General features: G+C 40.3%; 1 protein-coding gene across 2 annotated transcripts; it reads left to right on the top strand.

Annotated features, from left to right (window-relative positions):
* The first annotated feature begins 135 nt into the window (after positions 1 to 135).
* On the top strand, positions 136 to 22,918 carry tnnc1a (troponin C type 1a (slow)). 2 transcript variants are annotated; one of them, XM_020629542.3, is made up of 8 exons: positions 136 to 287; positions 13,236 to 13,368; positions 18,302 to 19,035; positions 20,383 to 20,413; positions 20,589 to 20,735; positions 21,313 to 21,427; positions 21,965 to 22,101; positions 22,257 to 22,918. In XM_020629542.3, the coding sequence occupies exons 3-8, from the start codon at positions 19,012 to 19,014 to the stop codon at positions 22,286 to 22,288; spliced, it is 486 nt and encodes a 161-aa protein (XP_020485198.1). In that variant the 5' UTR covers positions 136 to 287; positions 13,236 to 13,368; positions 18,302 to 19,011; the 3' UTR covers positions 22,289 to 22,918. The 2 variants fall into 2 exon arrangements, with proteins under 2 accessions (XP_020485198.1, XP_065816997.1); XM_065960925.1 differs by lacking the exon at positions 13,236 to 13,368 and having other exon boundaries at positions 146 to 287.
* The last annotated feature ends 745 nt before the right edge of the window (positions 22,919 to 23,663 follow it).

Raw genomic sequence — 23,663 nt, 5'->3', positions numbered from 1 at the left:
TAACTCTGCCTGTAATCGTCCAAAGCCCGACGTCTGCTACAAATGAGGGGATGATATGCGAGGAACAAACTCGTGGACTTTAAGCTCATAGTTAAGAAAAAAAAAAGGGGGGAGGGGGGGCACAGGGGGGTGTATCGATATAAACATGGGAAGCATATGAGAGACCAGTGGATCCAGTCGCGGATTTTGTTTTACATTAAAAAAAAAGAAGAAGAAAACTCACGGAAAGTCACAGACAAGAGCAAAACATTACTCTGAGGAGAACGTCTTCAATTTCAACTTCAGAGGTAAGTGATTCACTGTGTGTATCAAGGGGCCACTTGTTTGATTTAGTTGAAGATTTAGCGCAAGTTTCTCCTCAACTCAGCTGTTTTGATCTGTGATGTCACGTTTTTCTTCTTTGTCTTTTTTCTTTTTTTTTGTACTGCTTGGTAGTTTCTCGTTTTGAGACTCCACGTGTAGCTGCCTGCTATCACTTAACTTGCTTCTCTTTTGATGCCACTGATCTGACTTTGGCGGAGCGTGCCCACTTGCTGCAGTGTAAACTTGTGTGAACGCTGCGTGCGGACTGTAGTGAGACTGTTACCACTATCACAGGCGGAGAGGGCACCAGATGGCAGAGCAATGAGGGGTGAACTAACCTACTAAATGATAGCACACGAAATGCAGCATTTAAAATCCCATCTGGTTCGGCGTCCCTGCGGACATGGAGTGTGAAACATGACACATATTTATACACCTGCTGATGGCGCACACAGGCATGTCCAATAGGCTGGTGACATGTTCGCTCAGCCAGCTGACCTCCTCACCCCGCAGCTTTGCTTTGATTCAGCTCACTGCCCTTTTCACCAGCAACCCCCCCCCCCCCCCCCCCCACACACTCTTAATTTCAGTCTGAAGCCGGTGTTTGGGCTGCTTGTGAACGCTGCACGTGCTCCATTGGGCTGGGATTGCTTGTCCCTTCTTGTAATGGATTTTTGAGTATGTGACTGAGATTGAGGTTCGGGTTGCCCCCTTTTTACTGGCCCACTGGCTGTAAAATTATCTTAATGTTGGGGTGGGTGGGTGGGTGGGTGGGTGTGGGGTGTTGGGAGAAGGACACAGCCGAGTCGTGCTTTTAACATTTAAAACCCCTCTGTTGGTTTATCGCCATACTGAAGGTTAAGGTTATTATGAAGGTTAAAATAACTATTTATATAAAGATCAATAACAAAGCTCACAGATTTTCACACGATATTATTAGAAACACAATTAGGCTTTTAACTTTTAAAATAAAACTGACCAAATAAGAATGATTGTTTGAAAAAAAAATCATTCAAATGCAGAGCATAAATATTAAATAAAAGATATTTTCTAAATAAATTCAATATTGGAAATAAGATGAAGTACATTGAACAATATAACATAATTAAATGTAAAATAAAAATAATCCATTGTTTCTTTTTTTAGGATGATGACATTTCAAATTCCTCTACTAACATTCTTACTTTTTTTAAAAACCCACCTTTAAATGCATTTAAAAAAAACAACAACATCTGCAATAATCTCTGTGCAATTCTCTGAGCATTTCCCAGTTTTCAGAAAGCATTTTCATGGATTCACATTTCTCAGCTCCAGTGTGCAATTTGAGGCCACAAAAAATGAACTGATTAGCATGATTAGTCATTAGTATGCTAATCATAAGCAATTCACATATTTTATTCATATTGTCGCAGACTTGTTTTTCTCCTGCTGCTGGAATTGTGTACACATCCCGTTTTATTTTCATTGTAAACATGCAGGTCAATCCTGTGACAGCTGATGATGATTTTCACCTAGCGGAACATAATGTCACATTGTGTTTGCACATACAAAAGCTAATGGACCTGGATGAGAACACTTAGTCTACTTAATATATAGAGAAGAACATGAGCCCAGAGTCATGGTGGATTTAGCTTACCCATTAATAGGAAATCATTCTTATCCCACACTATATCTATATGAGTATGTATAAATCGCTCAATGATTGCAAAAGAAAATGTATTTCAATCTAGCTGCTGAAAAGGCGCTGCAGAAAAACCCACATTTAAATCACATGCAAAAAGAAAAAAACCACAAATAGAAAATATTTGCAATCCCTTGTTTTGACAGCCAGGCAGTTCACATCAGTTTATAAAAAAAAGTCTTATTAGGTAATCCCACCAAGAGTTAGACTGTCAGAAGCCCTGACATGAAGCCTCTTTTCTGTTTGCCTTTTTTTCCCACCTGTCTCTTACTACAATTTCTGCTGCACATTTTTCTTGACTAGTAAGCACACAGTTTGTTTATCACCGTGGTCTATCTCTTGTGTCTTGATGATAGCGTGTTCATCATACATGTATTCCACCAACGGAAGTAAGGCATAACCGAATAACTGCTCACTCAGTATTTCTATATAAAACATCAATAATATTGGGCTTGCCCTCACAGGGATGACTGATGAAATGTACCTCACACCGGCATGTGCAGCACAGAGACACCTGAGATATCCCCTGCATTAAACACAGCGTCTTCTATTCTCAGTCGCTGCATTGTGATGTCCGCTGTGTATACGCCTCTGAAGATGCAGAAAAATCACTTCAAGGCTAGCTGCTCTTATTTGTCTGCGCTCCTTTAGTGTAGCATTTGTTTAGCATGACCTAAATTGCTGTGAAGTGAGTGCCTCAGCAGCTCTGTCTCGCCTCCCTCTTCTTCCTTCCCTACGTCTCCCTGTCTCTTTGTATGCCTCCTTCTCTCTTTCACTCTCTCGCTCTCTCTCTCTCTCTCTTACATGCACACACAAACATGATTTACAAACAAGCTGAGAGGACAGGTTTTTTTTTTTTTTTAATAACAAACAGCTTTTGCCAGATCTTATTTACATGCGTAGTGAAGAATTGTGGAATGTAAGAATCAGTGAGGTGGGCATGGCCAATGATATTTCAGGACTCAGTGAGTGAATCATCTACCAAATTTGTGGAGCATGCTCTGTTTCTCTTCTTTGGGTATTTTTTTTTTTCTCCCTCAGATTTTACCTTCCTGAAGGGATCAACTATGCAAAGAAGTTAAATCCCACAGCTGCAGAAAAGAATAGCTTCTTCCTCTGCTGGGATTCTGACGTTGCTTTTGCACCTGTTTCAAAAGAAATACAGTTCCCACCAACCCTACACAACCACGATATAAAAGAGATGGCTGAAGGTTTAAAATGCTTGGCATCAACATGTCGACATGCATCACGCAGGATGGGGACAGGTATGTGTGTTGATCTGCTGACATCCCTGTGTTACAGCCAGCACACGCTTTGGAATTGGTAAACATATGACCTCCATGATAACCAGTATGGGGGCACTAAATCGCTTCAAATTTTGTACATGTGTTGCTAGGCAACAGCATAATCGGTCTCCGTCTCTCCCTCCTTATATGGCTCTCTACTGGGATTGCTGTGCTGCTATCATTGAAAATGGTTAATTAACTTCTACAGAAAGTCCATTAATGGTGCAGATTAGACTTCAGAGGGTTAAAAAGCACATCCAGACTGCACAGAAACGTAGACCAACATACATGCATGTTCAAGATTAAAGGAGCACTAGAAATAAGAGACATCACAGTAGCATGCATCGGGTTGTATTTTAGCAGCAACAGCTTTACAGTAATGACTGTAATAAACAGCATTATCAATACAACAAAAGGTTATGTGGTAAATTGGACTCACTGGCTTCACAGCTGATGAACTAATTTGTAGAGATAATCTCTTGTGATTCATTCTCCGAGGGATGAAAACAATTTAATGCAATTACAAAAGCTGTTACAATAAATAATACTCTGTAAGGAAAATGTGCGTTAAGACACATTACTGCCACACGCTAAAAGTCTACATTTATATTTTTTCGACTGTGTGAAAGCGAACATGCACAACTGTAGCATCATTTTTTTTTTTACACAAAACACAGATCTAAATAGAAATATTACTGAAGCTCAGATAAATATACTTTGCTAAGTATTTTACAACACAACCATTCAAAAAGGAGCAAACCTTTATAAACGTAAAGCTTCTTTAAATATATCAAACTGAAATATATTGAGAGACACTTGGAAGATATGTATAGAAAGTGGAATCAACATTTACATTTTTGTGTGTGTGTGTGTGTGTGTGATGTAAGTTTGTTATTATTAATTAAACTCACATATCAAATTGCACATCAGTTCATTAATTAGTAGGAAGCCTCTGACTCCCTCCAAAGAAAGTTAATGATTTACCTCAGTGTTGGTTTTGAGCTAAAGCTCTTGTAGACCCTTTGACTGATGCTATATTTTAGATGTCTTATGAAACTGTGTTTAAAACACTGCTGCAGTACTTTTTAGTGTCTAGTGTTGATTTAAAGGTTGTCATTAGACTGTATGGTTTCTGTATTTCATATTCCTAAAGGACTTCAGTTTTCAAACATAATATTTTTGGCTTGTTGGCCTTTATCGGATAGGACACCTTTAGAGAGACAGAAAATGTAGTGGGGGGGGGAGAGCGGGGGTCGGGGTACGCACCCAACTGCGACAGGATCCGGAGTCATACCTGCGACCATTGCATCAGCAGCCTCTGCACACAGGGCGCCTGCTCAACCAGCTGACCTTAACCAGCAGACCTGGACTTAAAGTTCAATATTCACGCTATAAAAAAATGTTTTCTTCTTGTTTTCCTTTGAAAATAATCTGCAAACTGTAATAACAATTCTGAATTTACCTTATCAGAAGTAAACTGAAAAAATAAAATGTAGGCGTATATGTGAAGTGCATTTAAACTATGCTCCAGATTCAGGTTTCTTCTTATTGTTCCGCCTTTCTTGCAAAAAGAGTTTTGAATTTTCATCATTCTTTGCTTGACACCGCCTCTTCCTTATTGAAACCAGAGTTACACAGATGTGAATGGAAAATAAAATAGCATTAGTTTGATCACTGATCAATGACAAGCCCAAAGTAATTAGTCTGCTGATCATTTTGGGGACATTGTCTAATCATTATATTTGTTTTTTGTTTAAGCGATATGCCCAATAACTGAGATTACACCCAAAAATAATTTGACATAATGATTCATTTTAGTCATAGGGATTGTAATATTAAAATTACTGTCTATAAAATGGCAAAACTGTCGTGTTGTACTTCACATTCTGCAGATTTAAAGGCGAGCTAATCCACACGGTATAATCTGGAGGTTTGAGAGTGTACTGAAGAAACTTTGTACATGATGTGATGGTGGAGATTGAAAGCTGGATTACGGAAAAGTTCTGTGCCAGGCATAACGCTCACACATACAGCCCACATTTTGTGATATCTAGCCTGGTTACAATTCATAAAACCATAAAAGTTATTTCTGAAAGCTTCTGCAGGGTTTGCGCCAGGGTCACATGTTACAGTGAATGACTGGCTCATCAATTATTATACACCTGAGAAACCAGCACAGAAAAGGAAACAGTAGTTTGAGTGAATATAAAGCACGTCTGCATCAGGTGATGTGTGGGGAGTGAAGGGAGACGACGGGTCCATCATCAGAATCACCAAATAGGAGGGAGCCTTTAAATGCAAGCTTTGACTGAAGCCTTGCAATCCATTCTCAGCACACTACCCCTGCTATAATCCCCTCCATTCAACCACATCACTATGGAAACTGACTGGATGTCTCACCCTTGCCACCTAACTTGTTCCATCCAGCCATGTCCACTGACATGGAGGTTGTGCAGTTAAACGCTGCCTGATCACGTCGGTGCTGCTACACACCACACGTCTCCAATCTGCGACATTATTGGCTGATATTGATGCGGGACTGTTAGGCGTGTTTTTAAAAACTGTAAGGAGACAATCTCTGAAGTGTGAGATTATAGCATCACAGGAGTAAGCATTAATAGAAAAAACTTGGCTTCATGGTTGGGAGTGTGAGATGGATGGAGCTAATTTTCATATTCCTGGACCTGCTACCTTTTTCCTTGCTTTGCCTTTCCTCTGGCAAAATTGCAGGAGAACATTTGTCATGGTTTTAAAAGGTTTATGAGCTTCAAAGCTGAGGGAGCTGGTCTTCTAACCCATCAGTGAAACCACGCAATCCTTCCAGCACCGACAAGAATGGGTTGAGAGCATGTGGACGAAATTCCCCCCTGCTTAAGCTCCCAATTCAGAGCTTTTACATAAAGCTTGGAGAAGAGAATTTGCATTTGGCCATTGACGTCAGCTTTATAATCCACCCCAAAACCACTTCCTCAACCCCCTCAACATCTTGGAGAGGAGCTTCAGTAATTGCTAATTACAGGGGTGGGAAAAAAAATGGGAATAATCGCCAGCACTATCAGCCTGGTCAGCGCTAATACGGATGGCACGAGATAAGCTGGAATCAGCTGGAGAGCAGAGCCTGCAGGTAAACAGAACGTAAACAAAAGCCAGTGCTACACGAAGCCTTCCAAAATAAACCAGGAGGAGCACATGAACACAGCCATATTTGTTTGGCTCGTTGCTGTCATCTTGCATCTTTTCACAAAAATGCCAAAAGCATGCTGGGGACATGAATTACCTGCCTGGGTGAGTTTTCGTCCCAAAGATGATGCACATTGAATTTTGAGCTGTGCCATCATGTGTTTAATTACATCAATCTTTAAAGTATACACTGTCATACACAATAACACAGCTCTTACAAGTTAATGCATGTTACTTCAGCATAAATTGGAGTCCTCACACTGCTTTTTGTTTTCTCATGGATTGAACTGACAAAGCAGAAAGTCCTCGTGTTAGTAAGTCAAGTAAAATAAATCATCCATTACAGAAAACTTCAACCAATTTGCCTGTGAAAGTTACCACATTTAGAAACAATATATCTTCATGTTAAGCAAAATAGTGTATTCACTTGTCATTTCTACATCTTTACAGTCATGCCCCCGAAACTGGGAAAAGCTGGTTGAAAAAAAACGTTTTTTTTGGACCAATCCACAATAAAAACCTCATTTGGACACATTTGGTACATTTGGACTAACACAAATCACGTTTTTTGCTAGTCTTAAATAGGTTTGTAAAAAAATAAAAACATGTTTTTTTATTTCTGTTTATTTATATCCAAAATGAGAAGGGATTTCATATCATCCAGTAACTCAAATAGTCAGTCCAACATGAAATAAATAAATGATGACCTTCATAAATGATTAACAAGTGATTTGTTCAACACATTCACATTAAGCCTTTCAACAATCAACAGTGTTTCAACATTTATTAGGGTGTTTAAGGGCCAAGTCATAGCTTGTTGAGACAGGCTGTGATGTTTCAAAATAACATCTGGACTGATGTGTTCAGCCAAGTGAAACATTTTTTTTGGAAAATGATTTCTGGCAAAGTTTATTCTTTTTGCAGCTGCAAGAAAAACTTATATGCAAGGACAAGTTTTCCCCAGGCAGAGACACACACACACACACACACACACACACACACACACACACACACACACACACACACACACACACACACCGTGCAGAATGTGTATTCTTCTCTAAGTCATTCAGCTTTGAAACATGTTGGGAAGGCTGACGTCCCATACACATTACTAGAACCAAATCTTCCTGATGTTCATGGTGTAGACACACACCATTTTAAACAACACTGGAATTATTAAGTGTTAGGGTTAAGAGTTTAGATCTGAATTACAGTATGGAAACATGTTAAGACTTTTTGGATCCATAGGGTTGCCAGCAAAGAAGACCTCAGCGTCATCACCTCCACCATGGAGGTAATGGACGTAATTTGTCCAATGGAGGACAAATTACAAACACAAGAGGCAACATTTAAGCAAAACAACTTCACAGGATGAAGAAATGAAACAGACTTATAGGGAGAGCATGACAAGGATAAATCACCAAAAAGGAGAGACACAAGGGGGAGATGAATCTCACAAAGGATGAAAACATTTGAATTGTTTTCTGGTATTCAGGGTCACCGGTGAGCCTAGCGGTTGTCGCGCGCCCCATGTACAGAGGCTACAGTCCTCGTCACAGCATCGGGGTTGGAATCAGACCTCGGCCCTTTGCTCTACTCTCTCCTCCTAACATTTCATGTCTCTTTTTAGAATTAGTAGTAATCATTTATTTCGGTCACAAGAAAAAACAAAAACATCTTGACCGAAAAGGTGTAGGCTCAAGCTTTATCTTATTACACCTACCCTTATTACAAATCATATTATTTATGACACTACTAGTTTGGTTACAAAAAAAAAGAACATATCAGAACAAAATTTGTTCTCAGAATTTCTTTCAAAACAAAACAAATGAAACAAACAAAAAAACGAAACAAACAAAAAATAGTCAAACCGACCTTTTATATTTGTTAAGCACCATTTTTTTAAACAAAAATTTTAATCTGGAAAGTGAACTACACATTCTTAATTCCATGGCACAAGTATTCCACAAATTAACCCCTTTTACCGAAATACACCTGTTCTTTATGTTTGTCCTTACCTTTGTTTTTTTATACACACCTATTCCCCTTAGTTCATAACGGAAGCAAATGATTGTGTGCCTTGTACATTATCTGAGCAGTTTTTAGATCTACTAGATCTCTGAATTTTAAAGCGTGTATGTTAATAAAAAGTGCATTAGTCCTATCTATTAAAGGCAAAAATGGCACAAAAATGTAACATTGTTTCCTATTATTCTTTTTAAGATTAAGTCAAACATCGACTAAAAACATTAGGTTTGATAGAGTCAGTGAGACTGAGACCAACCTGCCAGATGTAGGATTGTAACATGCACATGGCTTTAAATAATCAAGCAACTAATACCTTGTTTTCATTGGATGGATTTCTTCTTTTTGTTTGTTTGTTTGTTTCCGTTCCCAATTTTTTTTTTGATAGAACATGGTACCTTGAACTTGTTTTGTATAATCTAAGTTGAAGTTCAAGGAAAGCCGTGCTGACACTGTAAGATCAAGTAAAAAGTCCACTGATTGGTCAGAGAAGATTAGTTTTAGAATATTTGCTTGCACTATATTGCAGCTGAATATGACACTGAGAAAAAGAACGTGTTACCACAGCAAGGAAAGTGTAGTAGAAATGAAATTGAGACTCAAATGAAAGTTAATTCAAAATGATACCTTTAAAGGCCTCAACAGAGTGGGATGTCTGAAATCAGCAGGAGGCTTATATCGGAGGAAGGTGGCATGATAGGAGAAAGCCCAGCAGCCGCTTGACATCTTTTTAACTCTGGTTACAGACAAAAATCCTGAATTCTGAGAGCAGATAACTCGTGATGGATTGGAAGGTTTAGAGGGATCAGAAAGGTATGACGGGGAGAGCCCATTAACAGTTTTGTAAGCCATGAGAAGCACATTAATGTCTTATATGACATGGATAGAGAAACCAAGGGACGCTTAAATGTCATATTTTCATTTGTCAGATGGCAGGACAGAAATCACACATTCCAATTATTGAGCTAGGAATGAGCAAACACATTAATTTAGGAGGCCAAGGACGGAAAAGACATGAACTGTTTTCAAATGATGTCTTTAATATGCCAGAAATGTTAATGACTAGTCACTTCATACATGCGCTCATGCATCAGGTCTGAACCCTTTGGTTTCTGAGTCTGTGACTGGGGTCCTGTTCAGTAACCCCATTATCACCCTGAATTTTTTGAAAAATATTCTGGGTAAGATGGAGAATCATGGTGACTGATAGCACAGGCAATGATTTAATTAGTAAAATTTAACCAAAATTAAAAAACTAGAAAAACAAAGAAAAACTTTGCGCTTACGGGAAAGATTACTTTTTATCCCCCAAGTCCGGCAGTAGAACAGTGAGGGCCTTACATGTTATCTTGTATGGAATAAGTGGCTTTAGTAGAACTTCATACACAGCCGTTTTCACATATGCACTCCTGAAAATATCTAGATAATTTCAGGAGGACTGCCTAGGATATTATCCTGACCTAGCTCTTCACATATGCTCCTCACAAGGGGGACTATCCCAGTCAGGCAGGAGACTGGGCGGGGGGGGGGGGGGGGGTCTCCTGAGGTAAGACATGACGTAAAAAAAACGACATGGAGGTAGCGGATGAAGCAACAGAGTTCGCTATAGAATGCTATACAATGAGAATATTTACCTTTATATCAATGCTACGTGTAGTTTAACAGAATGACACTATCAACAAAAGTGTGGAGAACAACATACTGGCTAACAGAAAACATAGTGCAGGAGTTTAATGACATGGACGGAGATCATAGTGGTCGCGTGCGTACACTCTATGCACCATGCAGCAGTCACAGTAAATAAACATCACTCCCCCTTCTCATTGGCTCGAGGTAAATTCTCCGGAGAATATTCTGCTGAGTTTTCACATCAGCCCCCTCAGACTTGCTGCGGAAAAATACTAGGAGTCTGGCAGGAGAAACACCAGGTGAAGTCCGAGCGAAAAATGTTTGCGCTCACAAATAAAGCTCCTTCTGGAAATATCAGGAGTTTTTCAGAAGCTTTCTGCAAGTGTGAAAGCCCTGTAAGATTTTATTTTTTAAATTTAATCGAACATGATACAATATTTTATGCCTTGATATTAGAGCTGAACATGTTTACTGGTCTCACAATTCGATTTGATTCGATTATGATAAAGAATATCCTGTCAACGATCCATTCGATACTTACACGAGTTGTGTGGCATCCTCAATTTTCTATATTACAGATAAAAATGAGTTAGAAAGTGCCTTAGAAATCAATGTCCACATAAACGTCTTTCAATTGTAAACCCAAAGTAATGAATGAAATAGGTCCAGTCGTGGTTGGAAAATCTTCAAGCAACGTTGATACGCAACACTCGATTACGCGCTGTTATTTCATTGATGCAGAATCTTCCACATCCACATAGCGATGCAGCATGTAAACTTTTAATTTCAACACCCCTACTGGCTATGCCATAGTCTATAATGGACAAAAAACTAACTGCAATATGAAAAGAAGGAAATATACCCACAAAGAAAGCTATACTATATGCTATATAATATATGTTGTAGCAACAACAGTTGGCTTGTGTGGTTTGGCCTTAAACCCTTTCTATCTCACTTACTTTCCCCATGATCTTCAATGTCTCCTGATGGCACAGGAAACTGAACAAAGTTAACCCAATTACATTTATTAAGCCTCAGATTTTTCATGGGCAAAGACCAGCAGTGGACTGGAAAATTGACAGCCAGATGTGTAGCACACGGGCAGTTATTCCATCAGGTACTTTTCTTCTACTGGCATTATTGAGTTTTGGGGGTTTTAAACATCTGTCAACATCTATTTCTCTTTTCTCTGAAACACCCACTTGTTCCCTTCCCCTACTTTACTTGTCCTTCCAAAGGATTCTGTTCTGTGCTTCTTTACATGTAAAGCAACTTGTTTTTTTTAACAGGATTGTCAGTTCTAATTTGGTCTCCTTTTGCATAATACTTTTCTGTTCTCCATTAGAGCAGAACATTTTGGTGCTTTTGCACATAAGTACAAATGCATTAGTACTAAGAGGTGGAAAAAAAAATTCAAATATGCAAGATAAATACAAGACCCTAAAGCCACTTTAGTACAGAGACACACATTCACAGTGGAGCTGCAGCTGCAGCAAAAACTGCCCTTTTGATTCATGTGTACTTTCTTTGTTGTATGTAACTAGTGACTGAGCTAAATGCAGCTATTTAACCTTTGCACTGTGATGGAATAAAGAACAAGTATCACAATTTGCTTTATGAGGGAGGCTGTGGATACATGTTATTAAATCGCTGTTACTGTCAGAAATGACATGCATGACGACAAACCCAGAGGTTGAGAGTGCACAAAGCAAGCCTGAAGGTGTGTTTGTTGTATAAGTGTACTGTTATCTAGAGGTGTGGATGATGACTTGTGTAACAAACGCAATATGTTTGTCTGAGTGTTTGTGTAATGCTTGATGTGTTCTGGTATAAATGCAAACCATCATTGCAGTGTTTGAGCAAAGTGATGCAACACCTCCAATGTATCCATCTCCTAAAATGGGATAGATGTATGAGCAAGAGATGAAGTCACTTAATTTAGTTGTTGGCAATGGCATCAGGAAACACTGACCTTTCGTTGGCTCCTTGAGGCCATCATGTGCGTCACATGACATCCAGATATGTACAGTGCCTCCTGTCACTGGCCTTGTCAAATCACAGCACACTTCACTGAAGCCTAGTAGGCCTCAGGCCGGACTTCAGCATCACAGACAGATGCAAAGGTGTTTTTTCCCTCTTATAGCCTACTGCAACACTGAATAACACGAAGGAACACGGGGGCATGAAGGGACATGTGTGTATGTTGATGTGTGTTTGTGGCTGTTTATGTGAGTGTGTTTGCACATTAAAGCAGGCGAGAGAGTGAGACATACAAAGGGAGGCACACTGTCTGCAGGACCAATGAATTTCAGGCCAATTTGTCTTATGGATGAGTCTCTAGAGGGCATCATTCCCCAGAAAAATTCTACGAATTGTATAACAAACAAAACTGTACTTCTGGAGCTACATCACACAGAGGGCAACGCTGGAAAGTTTTGATCTGGGGCTGTTATTCTGTACCCGTTTTTCCAAGCATACTAGAAGTCATCAAATTTGACACATGAGATTCTGCTTTGGTCAGTCACCCTATACACCACATTGACTCCTTGTGTAAAGATGTTTGAATCTTCTGCTGAAGCAGGTCTTACATCCAGACATGTCTCTACTCGCTAACAGGGCCATACCTCAAGTTTTTCCATGCTTGTAGCCCAAAATGTATCAAGGAGTATAAAAAGTATAGGTTTAAGTTATTTTTCTTCTCCAGCAAGGGTGACCAAGTCTCCAAAGGTGAGGTGGATGACACCTCTTCCTCTTATTTCTTATTCAATATTTCCATCTCATGGCTTATTGGCTGAGTGCATTGGTGTATAGTGACATAGAAACTTGCCCAATGCAGCTTTAATGCTGCCAATCTGTTCAAAGCTCGGTCAGTATCCCAGTTACCGAGCCATTTCAAAACATTTTTTCCTTGGACAAAACTCAGAGAGATCGGATCATTACGGGCCAAAAGCAAATAACCAGGACAGAAATACAGCACCTAGCTTATTCTGCGAGCATCTCCATAAGGCAGCACTTAGACATAGTGATGCTTTCAGCTTAAAGTCAGTATGAGATGTGTGTCTCTGTGTTTCCAGGACTTTATGTTCAATGTCTTTTATCCTGATCAATATCCTCTTCTTTCTTTGCAGAGTCAACTGCCAACTAAACACTTACCTATCCCTTTCAGCGTGGGTTTGTATTGTGAGAAAATGCAAAGCCGATAAATGATGGGCCCATGCTAGCAAGGATGCAATGACGATGCTCATCAGCAATAAAGACATGGTAAAGCACAGATGAAATATAATGTCAAGTTTTTCAGTTTTTTAGTCAAAATCAAATGTTGGATAATGTTTTATTCTGTGGACATCTATGCAAAATTCAAGATCTGTCACAATTCCACAACTATATTCAAAGGTTGTCAAGACATTGCAAAGAAAATTACAAATATCTGCCTGCTGGTGAGCCAAGATGAAAAGTCTAGGTCTTATAGGCTATAAGGATACCTTTGTCATGAATGTCAGTGTCCAAGTGTGTAAAGATCCATCTTGAACGTATCTTGTATACATACACTTTCACTGTAGAGGTGAAAGATATGACCTGATGGAGGTGCCAGAGGAAATGTCAGGGGTTCACTAAAGCCACAAGGATTCAACCTTTTAAAATATTGTGGACAACAATACTGAATTGGATGAAAATCCATCATTGATTAGTTGGAGAGACATTTCACTGAAAATGTCTAATAGCATCTCAGAACACATTGGCTACTGTCTGCAACAAAATCTGCAAGCACTGGTCCACTTTTATGGGCTTCAGGTGTATCTCACAGTTAGGGATAAAGGTAGAGATATGAATTTATTTTCCTGTGTTGCCATTGTTTAGAGTGAGACGAGCAACCCGAGAAGTGAGAATGGATCTGGGCAGTTTGTTAACTGCACTTGTGTGCAGATATCTGTTTAAGAAGATGATTAAAGCTAAAACACTATCAGGGAACTAACTTTAGGGTTCCTTTTGCTCTCCAAATGGACTGTTTTCCTGGATGATGATACTTGTATTACAAACAAAAACCAGAACACTTCAAATACCATGATCCAGTCCTGCACCTACCGATTCTGTATTTTTATGCAGATTCTGTAAATACAACTCAGCCTCATGGTAGTGCTCTCTCTCGAAAACAGGAAGAAACAAACATATACTTGCAAAGATTGTGCAGTGACATGGATAAAGAAACTTTCATACATTTGTAACAGAAAACCTGGAGCGCATTAAAACCTTTTAAGTTACCTGCACATCTAATGATAAAAATATGAGCAGAGTTCATCATTTTGATTACACAAAGAACCAGTTGTCCAGAGGAGCCTTTATATGTGGATGTGCCACGTGCTGATTATTTTTCATGTATTTATATTTGTTTTTTTTCATTCATTTTAATCAGGATGTTCATTTTTACCTTATTAAATGTCATCAACATAGCTCAGAATGGCAAGTGTCGTTGTTAAAGTGAGGTAAAACATTTGGGAGAGAGAAAATGGTGACCTGCTTTTTCTCAATACACTATAACAGGGCTGACTTTGAAAATGTAATAATGCAGAAGTTATACCGCTGTTCACTTTACTTAGAAATGTCGCAGACATTGTCAGAAACCCTGAGGGTCCACAGATTCCATTTCAGAGCGCTGCTATTTGAAGGGAAGAGGAGAAGGCAGAGACTCTGACAAATCCAAAATGGGTGTGTGCACGCAGGGAGAAATTCTACCCAGACAGGCAACTCTTGTCACTATCTACATTTGGAAGACGGAAAAAATAAAAAAATAATGTGAATAATAATCTTATATATTCCTTTTTTTCCCCTTGTCTGTTGATATTTGCTTTTCTTTCCACACAGGCCCTAGTACAGTGTTTTAAAGGTGAAAAACAGTAACTGTAAATCATTTCCTCTTTGTTTAATACATACAGGTGGTACAGTATCAAAACGCATTCTAGACACGTCTAGTTGATTCAGTAGCAGTCGATAGCGCGACGTTTATTATACTGAGCCGATTAATGAAACCTTTATAGTGGATATTCTAATTATACTTGACAAATCTATCTCTTCACTCTTATTTGATAATACATCTTGAGACAGAATGTTGACCGCTCATTTCACTGCCATGAAGAAGAAACACATTTTCTCTTTTGCTTGAAGGGAGCTTCATCGGCCATATATCTGAGAGGAAATCTTCTTTGGGTGTCTCACTGTTATAGAGGTTGAAAGGGTTGGGGGGAGGTGGGTCAGGCTAGAAAGGGTGGTAGGCGACTTGGTGGTCCAGTGGACTGGAAAACGCTGCCCGCTGGCAGAAAGTTAGTGAGTGGCTCTTTCGTCGCTGGAGCTAATGTGGCCATTGCCTCATTAGAGCTCTGATGTAAGGAACGCTGCGTTACAGCGAGTGCCTCGACGCAAAGAGCCTCGGAAAGGATCCACTGAATGCACTGAAGCAAAGTCAAGACTCCCCTCTCCGCCTTCTTTAAAGACAAATCCCTCAATTTGGGTTAGACATTGTCACTGATCAGAGATCTCTAATAAAGCACTCAGTGGACAGGAAGTGATGCTTTCATGGTGTGTATCACTCAGTCACATGCAGAGCTTTCACCGCCTGCCACAACAGGAGTTGCTGACAGGTTGGTCATCAATGAAAGGAGGCACAGAGAGCGATGGATAGAGAGGGGACAGGAGGAAAGAATAGAGAGAAAGAAAGAGAGGCTGACAGGCTCCGCTCCCCTCCTCCCCTCTGCAATCAAGGAGGTGAGGACACAGAGGGAGGGAGGGAGGAGGAGAGGGCGTAGGACCTATGCTTCAAGCTCAGCTGCACGTCAGCCCAATCATTATATCACACTAGAATTTAAATGGACGTGATGTATGCTGTGTATAGTAGTAGATCTCCACAAATGTAGTCCAGCTGATTCAGTACTCACAGCATGAGATGTTAAGCCTCTGGCATTTTGACATATTGCACACTTGGAATCTATAATGTTTTCTGCAGGAAGAGATTTTGTTAGAAGGGGTGGAAATTCAGCCTTTTCAAACTAAAAGTCAGTCAGATAACTGTTATTATGTTAAAGAGGAATTTTAGGCAAAATGTGCACGATTCTGAAACTTTAAAACATTTCACATAACCCTAACTGAAATAAATGTATTCCAGTATTCATCCTGAGACATTAAATGTTATCACTTGAACCGCTTAGTCAATTGACACGATCAGTTCTGCAGCCCAAATGGCAATGGTTAACTGTGACGCTCATATATGCATGCAATTTGGTATGTGCATGCAGAAGCAATGAATAGAAAATAATACAGTCACTCTGAGGACAAAATGTGGTGGCAGGGAGGCAGAGAGGGAGGTGGAGGGGGAAATAGCCCCGCTCATCTCCTCTCATTTTCTGCCCGCTTCTACCCAGCAGAGTTTCTATGGCAACCCCTCAAAAAGCGGTGTGCGGTGAATTGTGGATTTGAGATGCGCTGTCTGATTGCGCTGTGTGGAGGAAATGGCTGGCTCTTTCGTCAGCCTTCCTCTGTAAAAGGAAATTGGTGGAGGGCTCCAATGAAACAGCACTCCATATGCTTTCTTTGATGCGTGTGCCAGTCTTTGGTACTACACTATGTGTGTTAATGTGGTTGTGTGTGTGTGTGTGTGTGTGTGTGTGTAGGAGGGGGGTATGTGTGTGCATGCTGTTGAAAGCTTTACATTTGAATCTAGTGCCCCCTGCAGAGCTGCTCGTCACTCTTGGCACCCAGCAGACTGCACTGAGCGCTCCAAATGAATCTGTCTGGCTGACCATGTAGACTCATCAGTATGCTTTGGTTTCAGCTGATGGAGTCGCTGCCATTGATGACGATTCATTTCTGCAGAATGCACTGCAGCAGCGATGTCTTTAGAGTAGGGAATTTTGAAAAATGACAGGGAAAACACAGAAAGAAAACTGGCACAAAATCCAATTTTGCCTTATGCACCCGCTCTCACAATGCCTGTCTATCTCCATGGCGAGATACAGTCACCTGTCGCCTTTGAGTGCGACTTATGTGCTGATGTGAATCTGGCTTCGTCAGGTGCTGTGAGTCTGTTCCTGTGAGTCTGTTCCTGTGTAAGAGTAGGACATGTATGATGTTCAGTTTGAGCTCCTCTCTCTCTCTCTCTCTCTCTCTCTCTCTCTGAGTGGCTGTATGATGCTTGTAAGCTGTGCCAGTCCCCATTAGCATCCCATTATAAACCAGCATGATCACTCGTCACTTAGAATGCCTGCCACAGCATGCTCTGCGTGTGTGCATGTGTGTATGTGAGAGAGAACGAGAGCGAGAGTGAGAGAGAGAGAGAGAGGGAGAGGGAGAGGGAGAGGGAGCTTTTGTGAGAGCACGTGTGTGAACGTGTGTGATTCACACAGTTAAGTGATTGAGATGGCCTTGTTTCAAAGGAGCATGAAAAAAAAAATGCTGCAAAGTCTTGCACTGTGTTCTATTCAATTTGAATATGTCTGCAAGTGTTTGGTTTGTTTGACCCAGATTTCTCACCTACCCCACTGTTGATAAATTGGTTAACCGGAGGCAGCTTTGCGCAACAATTCAATTTAACGGATATATAGTGAACAGCGCCCTCTGCTGACTGAATCTGAAAACTAAACTCTCGAGTTCAGGGAACTACCTGAGATTGGTTCTATAAAGTCTACGTCTTCTGTGTATTATTTCAGTATCATTGTGAATTGCATGTAATTTTATGCAGGTGTGCTTTGTGTGGTTAAATATGTGTATGTACAAGCATCATATTGTTTCACATTAGTCATTTGTATTGCTTCATTTATAAGGGTTTTAAATATGTGTTCCTCTGATTTTTAACCTCCATCCAAAATTGAATTCAATTTCTGGTAAAAAAACAAAAAAAAAAACATCACTGATAATTTATCATTTAAAAATACTCCTTTTTTATATGTCATTTCTATTCATTCGTAATAAGCTTCAAAGGAAAGAGTTATTTGTGATGCATGGATAGTCCAATCAGGGCCATTGTTTCCATAAAGAGATGGGTTTTGTTGATTTTATTTAAAAAAAGGGTCTATATAATTCTGTAAGGTCAAACATAAAATCTGATTTAATTCCATCATATTGAGGGGAAGGCAAAAACCTAATTATCGCTGAAAAATGATGCGAACTCATCCTTTAATTTTTGCTTTTTTTGTCCCTTTCTTTCCAGATCCCAACATGAGAAGATTAGGTTTTGCTTACCTTATGGCCACTTTATGAGGTCTTTGATTTGCTTTGACCAATCAAAAAGCACATACCTGTCTGTGTATCTCTGATCCCTCCTCTACCGACCCAGCCCCCTTTATCCCCCTCCTACATGGTCTATTGATGGTCGTCTGCAACCACATCCTGGTCCTCACCCTGTTACCACCTTTATACCACCCCGAGTCTGTCACACAAGCACACACGTTCACGCACACACCCACACACACACACACACACACACACACACACACACACACACACACACACACACACACACACACACACACACAAACGCCCCTGAGCCCCTTTGTGTCTCTGGACCAGGCCTAGAGGAATGTTGAGTGTCTCTGTTGCCTCCTCCCTGGAGATTAGGCATCACCATGCGTGCCCCCCTCTCCTCCTCATTCCAATCCAAAGTATGCCCCTAAGAGCTGCTGCATTTTTATCTGAGCCGGGTGATTGTGACAGATTGGCCAAATGACACACATACACAGACACACATTTGTGGGCACAAACAGAGGGGAGGCCGGTCCACCCGGGGAGGGACCAGACAGCTCTGGGCTAGGGGCTATAAAACCCTTCCAGGATAAGGCCGGTGTCCTGCCCTGAGCTGCACTGAAACTCCTTCCTCTGTGCCAGTACGCCGTCAGGACCGGCAGCAGACAAGCCTCCAACATGAACGACATCTACAAAGCAGCGGTACGTCCTCTCACAACTCAAACACATGAAAGTATGGAGTCTGCTTCCTATGATGAAGTGATTTTAGTTTGTTGGATGGTAGCCAAAAACTGTGTGGATTTAATCTGGTATGAGATTGATGTTTGTTTTGGATCCAGACCATAATCCCGAACAATACTTTATATTTTACTCTTTAAGGGGCCTTTAAATTGAGTATTCTGGCACTTGTGTAGTCTTTTGTTGTAGAAATATGCCTATGATCAATTTGTTTACGTGGCTTTTGACATTACTGAAATGTTTGACAAATCCCTGGTGATGCGGCCCGCACAGCTCATCGCCTCCATCACCAGCTGATGTCAAAAGATCTTTGACACCATATACGTCTTTAGATGTTCTCCCACTTCATACCTATCAGAGCTGAGAGGAGCCACTCAGGAGGTCACTGACAGGATGGGCCCCTGCTCGTCATTCATGACTTCAAATGGAACGGTCCCACTCCACATGGCTAATTTTGGCCAGTCTCTCAGACTCTTCTGGGCCCGCAGTTCTCTGGTGCCAGTGAAGGGGCTTCAGGTTTAGATAAAACCCCCACGGCTGAATTCCAGCATTATCTGTGAGCCCGAGGGCTGTGTGGCCGTGTTAGTCCACCTCCACACCGACACTCAACCGGCTGTCCCCTCCACTCACGTCCCCTGTGAGCAGTGCAGCTGAGACAGTAAAAAAAACACACAGGAATGTATATTACACATGTTTGTTTGGATGGGTTTTTTTTCATACATCATCAGCACATTAGCGTCTGTGTGTTTATGAGTGTGTCTGCCTGCGTGTGTATGTTTAATTTATAGTGGACGACAGACGATAACTCTTACATAAGCAGCTGTCTCTCTCTCATTCGTGCTAGCTTTTCCAGGATTACTGCTCCATTGTTGGGCCCCGATCCACAGCTATGCTAATTTAAAACATTGTGTATTGTGTCCTTTATCTGTGGTTCCTGATCCTCCTGTCCCTTTATTTTTAACTCCTCCTCTTACTGGCTCCCGCATGTGATATATAGGCTCTGTGTTTTTTCAAGGATGGGCCCTGCGTGTGGGTCCAATATATTAAATTTCTTTGACCCAGAAGTTGTCAAAACAGACAGTGATAGTCTGCTTCAGAGGCTGGTTTCACACTTTATAAATCAAGACATCTTAGCCCATTTCAATGGCAGAAATATTTCTGAATAAAATATGTTGTTTTAAGCAGAGGTCCCAATTTAATACTAATAAAGGATAAATAAATAAATAATAATAAAGACACAGTTCAACTGAAATTTAGAATTTGGGATTATTTTTTTTACTTTATTACGTTATTGTTTTTTTTGTTTTGCAGGTTGAGCAGCTGACAGATGAACAGAAAAATGGTACGTACATTGATAAAAAAAAAAAAAAAGCATCAAGCATGCAATGCAAGTCATTAAATTGTTATTTTTTTGCACATATTCCATGATGTGGCAAGGTTGATGAATAAGTGAAACTCCCCCTGTCACATTTGTCAATGATACAGTCGTTTTCTCATGTGCAACTGTCGTGTTGCAGAGTTCAAGGCCGCCTTCGACATCTTCGTACAAGACGCAGAGGACGGCTGCATCAGCACCAAGGAGCTGGGGAAGGTGATGAGGATGCTGGGCCAGAACCCCACACCCGAGGAGCTGCAAGAGATGATCGACGAGGTGGACGAGGACGGTAAATATAAAAGCACTACAAGCGCTACAGTACGAGGAAGTAAATGATTGGTCGATTGTTGTTGACCTCTTCATCTCAGCCTCAAGCGGCTGGCAGGTCCATCATTGGTCGAAGTCCCTGAACGTAATGTCAAATGATAGTCAAGGATCTTACACACAAGATGTGTCAGGAGGAATTAAAGAGGGGGCGTATCAGAGGATGCACAAGTCATTTTTAATTTTCCATTGTGATGTCATCATGAAATAAGAAAATAGCGTCTTAGGTTTGTTTAATAAAGCTTTAACTTTAATGTCATGAAGTCAAATAGCATAGCTACAAACAAAGAAATGTAAAGGGATAAACTGTATATTTGGCTGTAAAACATAAATAATATTTTTGGCATGTTAAATATTTAAAAAAACATTTATTTCAGTTATCAAGGTACTTCCAATCAAAGGTTTACTCCTGTGTTTATTGATACATTATGTTCTTAGAGTTGGCCTTTAGGGAGCTGATTAACTTTTGTTCTTTTAAGGATCATTAATCTATCTTGTATATATAGTGCAGGGATATGTGAAAGTGCATTGTATGTGCGCAGGAAGCGGCACGGTGGACTTTGACGAGTTCCTTGTCATGATGGTGAGGTGCATGAAGGACGACAGCAAAGGAAAGTCTGAGGAGGAACTGGCGGAGCTGTTTCGCATGTTTGACAAGTGAGTTTCATGTCTAAACTCTTTTGCTAGTTTGGATTAAAAGAGTTAATGCGCTGAGAGCAGTTCAGCAGTTCACCGATGAACACTTGTAATAAGAAAGATACAACCAAAAAAAACATCTACATCAAGAGCATGCTATCGTCTGAAATCACCTCGGACTCATAATCACATTGCTATTCGCAGTGTGGTTCCAAGGAAGCCATGCTCCCCGTGTGCAATTATGCGAACTGACAAAATGCCAAGTCGCTCTGCAGAGTGCTTCGTGTAGTTTGCTACATAATCCTTTTTGACAGCTCAGAATATTTCAAACACCCACTCCATGTAAGCCAGACACCTTGTACCCGGCATCAAAGAACTAACTCGCAATACTTCTGCATTTAAGTGTTTGAGAACCATTACTGTGAGAGGAGGGGGAAAAAAGGATATGATCAGTTACATGTCACACTTAATCACACAGCCTCTCCTCCGCTGCCATCTGGGGATCATAACTTAGGTTTGTTATGTGCATTGATGTACCTTTACCTGTTTGATGTGCAGGAATGCAGATGGTTACATCGACCTGGAGGAGCTGAAAACAATGCTGGAGTCTACAGGAGAGGCGATAACTGAGGACGACATCGAGGAGCTGATGAAGGACGGAGACAAGAACAATGACGGCAAAATTGACTATGATGGTGAGGGGTTTTTAACTGAACGAAGAGACGCAATGAAAAACATATTAGAGCCATTATCTGACTTTTTAGTCAATCAAAAATACATATAGGAGATGTGTGCTCAGTAAAAGCGTCCTGTAGTTTCATCTGCTAATATGTCTTCCTTCATTTTGCAGAGTTCTTGGAGTTCATGAAAGGAGTGGAGTAATCCTGAATGAAAGAAGATCCAGAGTTATTTTTGTATTTCTTTGTGGAAAACCAGAAGCAGACTTGAATAAAAACATTAGAGCGACTTTGCAAGATTCAGTCAAATACTGTAGCTGAATATTTCTGTATTTTTCCATCAACTCTTGCATTGTTGTAAATACAGTTTGTAACTACTTTTAGTGCCTGATGTATATTGATCTTGTGTAGATGTATCCAAAATACTTTAGAGGCCATATAGTATAACAGTTTGCCTGCGGGAGTTAAGAAACTTTATGTTTTTGTTCAGACTCAATCTTATCTCTGAGGAGCCAGAGACTCCAACAAGCCTCCTGAGAGGCTGACATTGTTTGTGCAGAAAATGTGTGTGTGTGTGTGTGTGTGTGTGTGTGTGTGTGTGTGTGTGTGTGTGCACAAAGCACAACAAAATCATGAATCTAAAAACTGTAAAGCTTTGATAGGATTATACTTTTAATGGAATGCACTGCAACCAGACAGCATACTGTACACGTTCTGCATACATGTGTGTGTTTAAAATCCTCTCAGGACTCTGCTCCCCTCTTATGTCCCTGGGGACATTTTATTCCTACATGAAAAGTCTGCTTGGAACGTAATAAACAGGAGGCATTTGTCAGTGCTGCGTTCAAGTCTTTATTTATCTATGATTTAACATAATCAAATGCAAAATGTCTTATATTCACCTTAAGGGCAGATACTTGAGAATCTTCAATAGACCTGCAAACATATTTTTCTGTCCTTAGGTCAGCTTTTTTTTTTGTTGTTTTACAATTGATAAAAACCTTACTAGTGTATGTGATGTTAAAGACACATCTACTTTTATATTTTGTGCATGATCACTCATAGACTAAATCAGTTTTAGTTGAAGCAAACAACGCATATTTAGCTATGTGAATCACGTTGTAGACTTCTGGGTTTTACACATGCTGGCATCTCTGCCCTGTTTTCTGATTACACAGCAAAAAACAACGACGACGACAACAACAAGCATATAAGGCCTGAAATATGACAGCTGTCTAATCAGAACTGGACACTTTTTTTGTGTAACTGTGCTATCTATTAATTTTGACTCATCTTTGTCATTTGAATTCTATAGTGGCTCCTGTCTGCGGCATGTGAACTATTCACATAGTTGCAGTGCAAGTATCCGGTTACACAGTCTATCGAGACAGGAGCTATTTATGTCTAATCATGTTAGTGCCCATGTTAGGGGATCTGGATTGACCAACACCAGTTGACAATCAGATGCCTTTGTTCCCACAAAGAATGCTTTTCAACTCCAAAAAGAAACACTACTATTGTTACTTTTTTTTAGAACGCAATCAGTTCATGTATTTGATCATTAGAGCCGAAAGATTCTA

Source organism: Labrus bergylta, chromosome 12, assembly GCF_963930695.1.
Source record: "Labrus bergylta chromosome 12, fLabBer1.1, whole genome shotgun sequence".
In the NCBI taxonomy this organism is placed as follows: domain Eukaryota; kingdom Metazoa; phylum Chordata; class Actinopteri; order Labriformes; family Labridae; genus Labrus; species Labrus bergylta.
This window is presented reverse-complemented; position numbering and strand designations above follow the sequence as displayed.